The sequence below is a fragment of the Bufo bufo genome, chromosome 2 (genome assembly GCF_905171765.1).
Source record: "Bufo bufo chromosome 2, aBufBuf1.1, whole genome shotgun sequence".
Classification (NCBI taxonomy): Eukaryota; Metazoa; Chordata; class Amphibia; order Anura; family Bufonidae; genus Bufo; species Bufo bufo.
This window is the reverse complement of record NC_053390.1, coordinates 548,984,590-548,993,669: the sequence shown is the minus strand read 5'-3', so window position 1 is coordinate 548,993,669 and position 9,080 is coordinate 548,984,590. Positions and strand designations below refer to the sequence as shown.

The 9,080-nt window shown below is 44.6% G+C and overlaps 1 protein-coding gene across 2 annotated transcripts; it reads right to left on the bottom strand.

The window, feature by feature from the left end:
* Positions 1-4,520: 4,520 nt before the first annotated feature.
* On the bottom strand, positions 4,521-8,834 carry HNRNPDL (heterogeneous nuclear ribonucleoprotein D like). Of its 2 annotated transcripts, XR_005776318.1 has the most exons (9): positions 8,682-8,834; positions 8,226-8,394; positions 7,990-8,151; positions 7,540-7,671; positions 7,329-7,437; positions 5,965-6,129; positions 5,662-5,753; positions 5,207-5,310; positions 4,521-4,777 (listed from the first exon to the last, which is right to left on the bottom strand). XR_005776318.1 is itself a non-coding variant. In XM_040418074.1 (8 exons), the coding sequence occupies exons 1-7, from the start codon at positions 8,756-8,758 to the stop codon at positions 5,683-5,685; spliced, it is 885 nt and encodes a 294-aa protein (XP_040274008.1). In that variant the 5' UTR covers positions 8,759-8,834; the 3' UTR covers positions 4,521-4,777; positions 5,662-5,682. The 2 variants fall into 2 exon arrangements, 1 of the variants encoding a protein (XP_040274008.1); XM_040418074.1 differs by lacking the exon at positions 5,207-5,310.
* Between the last annotated feature and the right edge of the window lie 246 nt (positions 8,835-9,080).

The following is a 9,080-nucleotide window of genomic DNA, read 5'->3' as shown; positions in this document are numbered from 1 at the left end:
AGGCCGCATCCCGGCCGAAATAGGAAAAAAGGGCCACAAGGGCCAAGACTTAATAGCAAGAAAAAAACAATAAGGTAACAGGCAGCGCCTGAACCTGTCCTAAGTCCACAGGACAGATAAAAAAAAGCACTGGTTGAAGGGTGACCGTCCCTTTATAGGGAGTGTGTTAATTGTTTAATTATCTTGGTAGTAATTTTAATCAATAAAAATTCCACCTGTCCTACCAGTTTCACAGGGCTGCTGGTTAGGACGTAAGGGAAAGGTCCTTTTGCAGGTCCTGAAAAGACGATGCCGGCTGCGCGAACAAGTGGAAGAGGTGAGTTAAAGAGGACCTTTCACCCATTATGACAATGTGAACTAAGTATACATACATGGAGAGCGGCGCCCGGGGAACTCACTGCACTTACTATTATCCCTGGGCGCCGCTCCGTTCTCCCGTTATGCCCTCCGGTATCTCCGCTCACTAAGTTATAGTAGGCGGAGATTTCAGTCACTAAGCTATGGTAGGCGGAGTCTGCCCTTGTTCTGCTGTAGCGCTGGCCAATCGCAGCGCAGAGCTCACAGCCTGGGAGGTTCTTTTCTCCCAGGCTGTGAGCTCTGCAATGCGATTGGCCAGCGCTACAGCAGAACAAGGGCAGACTCCGCCTACCATAACTTTGTGAACGAAGATACCGGAGGGCATAGCGGGAGAATGGAGCAGCGCCCAGGGATAATAGTAAGTGCAGTGAGATCCCCGGGCGCCGCTATCCATGTCTGTATACTTAGTTCACATTGTCATAATGGGTGAAAGGTCCTCTTTAATGTTTTTTTTTTTTAACCCCTCAATGGACATTTTACTAAGCATTCTGTATTAATAATTCTATTATTTTCCCTTATAACCATGTTAAAAGGGAAAATAATAGTGATTAGACTTTAATGGGGATGCTCATCCCTAACATCTCCTAGCAACCATGCGTGAAAATTGCACCGCATCCGGACTTGCTTGCGATTTTTACGCAGACCTATTCATTTCTATGGGGCCTGCGTTGCGTGAAAAACGCAGAATATAGAACATGCTGAGATTTTCACGCAACGCACAAGTGATGCGTGAAAATCACCGCTCATCTGAACAGCCCCATTGGAGTGAATGGGTCCAGATTCAGTGCGGGTGCAATGCGTTCACCTCACGCATTGCACCCACACAGAATTCTCGCTCGTGTGAAAGAGGCCTAAGGCTACTTTCACACTAGCGTTTTCAATTCTGCTATTGAGATATGTCATAGTATCTCAACAGCATTGGAAAACGCTTTAGTTTTGTGCCCATTCATTGTCAATGGGGACAAAATTGAACTGAACGAAACAGAATGCACCAAAATGCATTCCGTTCCGTTGCGCTCCAATCGCAGACAAAATAACGCTGCAAGTAGCATTTTTCTGTCCACGATGTGGTGCAGAGTAAGACGGATCCGTCCTTACACACAATGTAAGTCAATGGGGACGGATCCGTTTTTTCTGACAATAGAAAACTGATCAGTCCCCCATTGACTTTCAATGGTATTCATGATGGATTCGTCGTGGCAATATAAGACATAATACAACCGGATCTGTTCATGATGAATGCATTCGGTTGTATTATTGTAACGGAAGCGTTTTTGCAGATCCATGACGGATCCGCATAAAACACTAGTGTGAAAGTAGCCTAAGTTTGTTCTGAGGTCAGTAAAGCTGGTATGGATTGCGAGCAGCATTTTGGCAGGAAGAGTCCTTGATTTAGGTCTGTGCTTCAGTGGAGCCTGGGTCCACTTGAGGAGAAGATGCGGAGCAGCCCACTCCCTTAGGGCTGTTTCACACGTGCGTGTCATCCGCTGCATAAAAGACAGCCAAGCCCTGCACTGGAGAGCAGACACGCGGAGCATTAACATGATTGATAATGATAATGCTCTTTGCCTCTCTAATCTTTTTACTGCAAAATCACGGTAAGATAAAGTTGTCACTGTGGTTTTGTAGTAAAAAGGTCACAGAGGCACAAAGCATTATCAATCATGTTAATGCTCCGTGTCTCTGCTGTCTTTCACGCAGCAGATGACACGCACGGACAGCATCCACTCGTGTGAAAAAGCCCTTACCATCACAGTAGTACTGGTTAGACACTCGCTTTAAGGGGTTAGCAACTTTCTGGGTATTGTTGACCAATGTGTAAATAAGAGTTATTTGAGACCAATATAGCCTTTTGTTAAAATTCTGCATCATTTTCTATATTTCATAAGGTACACAAACGGGGTCATTTACCAAACTGGTATAAAGTAGAACTGGCTCAGTTGGCCCATAGCAACCAGATTCCACCTTTCATTTTCCAAAGGAGCTGTCAAAAATGAAAGGTGGAATCTGGTTGCTATGGAGAACCAAGACAGTTCTACTTTACACCAGTTTGATAAATCTCCCCCAAGTCCACACAGAGGTCCTGTCCACAAAATGGCTGCTGATGGAGGGTCATGTGACCAGGCAAATCATCTCCATTCAGATACACTGCACTTGTTCTGTTTAGTGCAGTGTATTTGAATGGAGACATCACATGGAGGTGATTTGCCTGCTCACTTGACCCTCCATCAGCAGCCATTTTGTGGACAGTACAAAAGACTTGGCAAACAAGGGGGCATACCGTATGAAATATAGAAAATGGTGCAGAATTTCATAGACTATATTAGAAAGTGCCATATTATCTCACAAACACATTGGTCAACAGTAGCCAGAAAGTGGCCAACCCGTTTAAGGTGGACGGACTAGGTCTTCTATGATTATGCATTAGTTGTGGGCTTGAGTCAGCTAAAACTGACAGCGTTTCTCACTCTTCCAGGTCCACTGCCCCAGCGGCTTATGTAGGTTTGGCTCTCTAATTTAGACCTCATCATGGTCTGTTTGCATTTTTAGTGGTCTTACCTTACTTCATATTTGCCTTGTTTTGTATTGGATTTTCATATGCTGGTTTATAGTATATATGCCCATTTTGTGTCAACCCAGTGGGCCTGTGTGTGTCGGTTACATATATTACATTGCATACCGCACCCTGTTCTATTGTATACAATTTTTAATGTGTGTCCAATAAACTTTATATATATTTTTAATATTGACTTAGTCGGATGTGCATTTATGGGGTGGTTCTTGTGACTATCTTGGGTCAGGTGATATTGTTTCATGCTCTTTTCACCACCCTTTGCACTCTGTGTATTATTTGGTGTGCCCCGTTTTTCTAATCAACTTGAGTCAGCTAAAACTGAGCACTTTGTTTTATTCTGGTAAAGTTGTAATTACTATAGTTATTAAATGTTTATTGGTAACCCATAAATATACCATAGCATTATTTATCCAATGTTTGTGTTTATTATATTTGTTTTAGCATCCGATCCTATGAAACAATGGATCACTCACTGAAAGGTAACATTACATTCAGCTGGGCTAGCCCCCAAATCATTACTTAGACCTCTCATCCAGTTCTCTCTGCTCTGATGAGGGGCAATCACCCCGAAACAGCTGCCTGGAGATGAGGGGCTGGTTTAATATCAGTGTCCTGTCTTAACACCTATACAAAAGGGTTGACATCGACTTCTAGGAGAGCTGCCTTACAGGCAGTGCTTGCCAAGAGCTCATTTGCATCCGTTTCTTGATCGTTAACACTTCAACCACATAGGATTGTATTTATGCAGCCATGTGTGAAGTAGGGTTGTTTCGGGTATCGAATTTTCGATGCCCAATCTATACGATACCAGGCTGTATCAGAGAACATGCATCGCGCTGCTCTCAGCATGGCCATGTTCCCTCAGCAACACAGGGAGAAGGAAGTAGTCTCTCCCTCCCCCCTGTGCCACTGATAACTAACATTTAATACATTACAAATACAGGCGGCAGAAGCACATTGCTGGCACCCCACCTCTGACAGGGCGCTGCGATCCGCGGCAGTTAACCCCTCAGGTGCGGCAACTGCCGCTGATCGCAGCTCCCCGTCATAGAGGTCGGGTACTGGCAATGTGTTTCTGCCACTGGCTGTACTTGTATTAAACGTTAATCATTGGTGGCGTAGTGTGCCCTTCCCCAGTATTAAAATCATTGGTGGCAGTGGTCAGAGTCCCCTCTCATTGGTGGAGCCCCAGCAGTGTGATCCTGTAATACCATGACAGCCAGGACCCTACTGGCTGCCGTGCGCTATGCACAGGGCAGCAGGGAGAGTGTGAAGTGCTATTCACCCTGATAAATCTCTACTAGGTTCTAGCCCCTAAGGGGGAAAATAGGATAGGATTGTTTGATTATGGGCCGGACGTTGCATAAAACGCAGAACACATGCGGCTTTTTTTTGGCGAATCAAAATTTGGGCATCAAAACAACCCTAGTGTGAAGGCACCCTTTATAAATTCACTCCTAGCACGAATACCATTACGCAGTGTTCCTCAACTCCACCCCTCTTGGTTTTATCCCACAGAATGAATGTGTGTGTTCATTCACTTTACCTGTAACATGAGATTAGAGACCGTTCACACTAACCACAGGCGAGTTTTTTAACCTTTTATTACAAATGGCAAACACTGGATGCAGTGAAAGTCACAATTTATGGTTACAAATAGTTTTACACACAAGTGGATGAACATAAAAGCACTGTATACAGATGGGGAAATAAGCCATAAAAAAGGTGGTGGTGGGGGGGGGTAATATTTACAGCAAGACACCACCGTGCCTTGTACACAAGTCCTCACACACATGTGTAGATCTATCGCCAGCCTGGATGACTTGTGTTGCCAGTCCTCCGCTCCTATAAGAGAAAGAAAGGCATTACACCCTGGCAATGGTGGCAGCACTCCTTTACAGAATTAAATCCTCTAATAAAATCACAGGGACATCCTCTCTTGGCAAGACCTTTTACCCCCTCTAATTTCCAAGGTGTCCGCTATGAAGTGGCATTTACTTTATCTGCATGTGACCTTGCCAACATGTCACTTTATTAAGTTCCTCTGCAGACTTCACTATTAGCTATAAAGAAAAGCAGCAAGCATTAAATCCTAGGAGTCAGAACATTTAACCAAAGCCAAAATTAAGCTGTAAGGAGGCATCTAACTCTTTAAACTCCTGTAAAAAATTTTAATTGAACGTTAACAAAAAGACTTAGAGAAGATAAAGAAGCCAAAGTGAAGTGGTTTTTCCCTCAGTTTAATCTGGTACATGAAGTTGGAAGAGACCATACCACAGGACAGCGGTTTCTGGTGTACGCCTTGCGCTCTGCCCACAACGTGCGACCCCAGAGATAGACGTGGTCAGGGTGACACACGGCCTGCAATGAAGTTCCCGCTGGCGGGTACAAACAAGGTATAATGTCAGAGTTAGAAGACAACATTCTTCTTTACCTTTAGTTGTACCCATTTCAGTACTTTACCTGGTATTTATTTTACTAAAAAATTGCTTACTTATTCCATAGAGACTGGCATAAAGGCCAGAAATTAAAAAATGTTATCTGTATAAATTTACCAGGGAAAAACAATTAAGGTCACGTCTTTAAGTTAAAGCTCTATAAAAACCATACAATTTACAAAGCAAATACATTTTTATTAAAAAGGAGGCCACACACTGTTTAAGTTATCTTTATTTTAAAAGTATAGCTTCCAAAATGTGTAAGCCGTCCAGAAATTCCTTCATACACACCTTATGTGAAGCTGCTAGACCTCAGTATGGCTGGTAGTTGTTCTGGTGGTTGCCACCTCCCCTTGACGCTTTTCCATATGTACTTTGTTGACCTGCATTTAAGTAACAGCAATTTGAATAACGTTTATGGTTCCTTATGGACCAAGTCAGCCAGAAATCACAACGGTAGGTTCACGCGTTGGATTTTTGGCATGGGCTTCAGAGCAGAAAACTGCAGGACAACTGCGCTGAAACTGCCTACCATCATTTTCAATAGGAGTTCAGCCGGCTGAGCTATCACGCCATGTATATTAACCCACTCACCACTGTAGTCTGTGTAACTTGGGTTGCTGTAACCACTATAGTTTCCGTAATAGTCATATCCGCCATAGTTACTGTAGCTAGGATCACTGTAGGCACCGCTGCTGTAGTTTCCATATCCTTGATCATAGTAGTTATTGTACCCTTGATTCCAGCTTTGTCCTTGGCCTTAAACAGAATTCACATTTAATAAATCAGCAGGTGATTTTACACATCCACTGGACAGGGATTATATAAAAAGACCACGCTAATGGAGAGGTCAGCTTTAAAGGAGTTTGCTACTTGGCCAGCTTCTGCTGCATAGACTCCACAAGCGTTGGTTGTCTGGGCAGTATAGACAATGCTTCTCTGCCTTCAGTGTGCCGTCCTATATGCGCATTGCCATGTGAAATCCCTTATTCATCCGGTGCTGTCTCAACTCAGATCCTGCACCTGTGGATGAACAGGGGCTTCCATGGTGCGTGCACTCCTCACTTGGAAGCAGCTACACGTAGGGCGGCACACTGGAGGCAGAGAATTGTTTCTACGGCACAGATGCCAAAGGCTTGATGTGGAGCTTGTGCAGTAGACAAGGGGGATGGAGACAGCAAGTCAGCCATCATCAGTGATATATAGGGGATTGAAGAGCTGTATACTCCGCACACCATAAATCCACTGTGGGTGTCCATGAAAGTTGTAGAACAGATCAGGTTAATCCACAACACTCCAATTCATGTGCAAATTTTTACCTTTTATTTTGTTTACAGATCATTGTATACATCCAGAGTAAATAATTAGTATGTAGCCACATAAATCAGTTCATGGACGTTTCGGTCAAATGTGAGGGATTTTAGTGGCGGTGCAATAGGTATGATGCTAGACATCCAGCGTCATACCTATTGCACCGCCACTAAGATCCCACTGAGGAAGGTCACATTTGACCGAAACGTCCAGGAACTGATTTATGTGGCTACATACTAATTTACTCTGGATGTATACAATGATGATCTGTAAACAAAATATAATGTAAAAATTTGCACATGAATTGGAGTGCCGTGAATTAACCATGTGTCATATATAGGGGAAACGGCAGCCAAAACAACCTAGAGGTTTACAGGAGCAGCAGAGTGCTATGCTAATACCCCTCAGGATCATATTTCTCCATTAATAGGGTTGTCCGTGATTATGAAAAATATCAGAAAAGCCCTGCAATAGCCTAAAATAAGCAATGGTCTTCTACTCCCACCTTTCTCCAGCACCAATCTGTGGTGCTGCTCGTTTCCAGACTGCAGCGGTGATGTTCTGGTTAACAGCACATCATGGCTGCAGCAAATCACTGTGGATTGCCATTCAATATGGTACTCGAGGATCAATGCTATACCACGTACCTCCTCTGCCTCTCCCTCGTCCACCTCCGCGACCATTTGATGCCCCTCTTCCTCCTTGCTGCTGCTGTTGTCTGTAGAGTTCTTTGGGTTGTGCAACTTTGATTTCACACTAAAAAAAAAATATATATATATTAAATCACAGTAAGTGGCCAGTTTTCAAGGGCATATGTATGTTTTAGAGAAAGACTTGGCAGCATTATTCCAAACCCACCTTTCCTGAGCCAATCTGATGGTATCTGCTTTCCAAAAGCTTCTTCACTGGCTCTTCATACACATATGTAATAAAACAAAACCCTCTCCTCTCGTTAGTTTTTGGGTCTGTTGGAAGTTCAACGCTTTCAATCTGGAAAATGACAAAGGCTCAGCTACAAGAAATTGTACATTGTACAGAGGCAAATGGGAGATTCACCAACATCAGTGGGGTTGTCCATCTTAACCTTTTCAGGATAGGCCATCACTTTGACTGGCAAAGGTCTGACCCCCTGGTAATCAGCAGTTCGGCAATAGCTTCATTCCTCCCATACACATCAAGACCCCCAAAGATATAAAACCCCTTTAATGACAATTCATGCATGTAGATACAATAAAGGACAATCCCTTCAGGTTAAGGTCCAAGGGTATGAATCTGGAAGGTATTGGGCTTGAAAGGCAATCTACTTACGTCTCCAAAGCCTCCAAAATAATCTCTGATCTGCTCCTCCGTCGTGTCTGGGCTCAGGCCACCAACAAACACTTTCTTTGGAGGCTCCTTCCCCTTTAAGGCCTTTGCTCTTTTAGGGTCAATGAGTTTTCCATCAAGCTTGTGTTCCTTGATCTCCAACACCTACAAAATACAAGTGATGAGTCGGCGCCAAGCAATCAATCTTGAATAGCAGCAGCAGACGCAGGAGAGCTTACCCTATCCACACTGATCGCATCCTTGAAGAGGACAAAGCCAAAGCCCCGTGAGCGGCCAGTAACAGGGTCGGTCTTAATGGTGCAGTCTAAAACTTCTCCAAACCGGGAGAGGTATTCCATCAGATCCTTCTTACTCGTGTCCCAGCTCAACCCTCCGATGAACATCTTCCTGGAAGAACAAAGTCCCAGATCAGGGATCACCCATTCATTACCAGTCTCTTTACATTAATTATGTGGCCAGCCTTGGCACACATCCATAACTGCCACTGCTGACATCACAACCAATGAACAGTCTGCCGAGCCGCTAATTACGCTGGCATCTAGTCACCACAAACCGACCTGTAACAGCGCCCCCCGGTGGACAACTCGTGAACAGACAACATAGCTTTCCAACCAACCACCCATAGGATGTAACAGCACCCCTCCCCCTCGTCTTGATTCTAATGGCCTCCTTACCCTTCATCCTGCAGATTCTTGCTGGCGTTGATCTTCGAGCCCTCGGAGTACTGGTCCATAGGTTCTACTCCACTCATGATTCAGCCGGCCGATTACGCGCACGATAACACCAACAAGCGAACGCACGGCAGTCAGTCAACAACTGAAAAGATCCGCTCGGTGCACGCCCTCTATTTATATACTCCGAGTGGGAGCCAATGAAATCGCGCGTTCCTCGTGACGTCACGTAAGGACGCTCTGTAGCTATTGGCTGTAGAGGCGGTGGAACGCACGGTGGCCGGAAGTGCTCCCAACTGTGAGCTGCGCCACCTCAGGAAGAAGGCAGACAATGGTGGCTTGTGAACAGCATGGCGAATGGAAAATGGCGCTGGGGCCGTGTGTAAAATCACTGACATATAT

What these genes read in the sequence shown, in the direction of transcription:
- HNRNPDL (XM_040418074.1), bottom strand. Translation starts at nt 8,758, where the DNA reads ATGAGTGGAGTAGAACCTATGGACCAGTACTCCGAGGGCTCGAAGATC. An exon ending in ATGCGATCAGTGTGGATAGG is followed by an intron (nt 8,152 to 8,225) that starts GTAAGCTCTCCT and finishes TGTATTTTGTAG; the next exon opens with GTGTTGGAGATCAAGGAACA. An exon ending in AAGTTACACAGACTACAGTG is followed by an intron (nt 5,754 to 5,964) that starts GTGAGTGGGTTA and finishes ACTTAAATGCAG; the next exon opens with GTCAACAAAGTACATATGGA.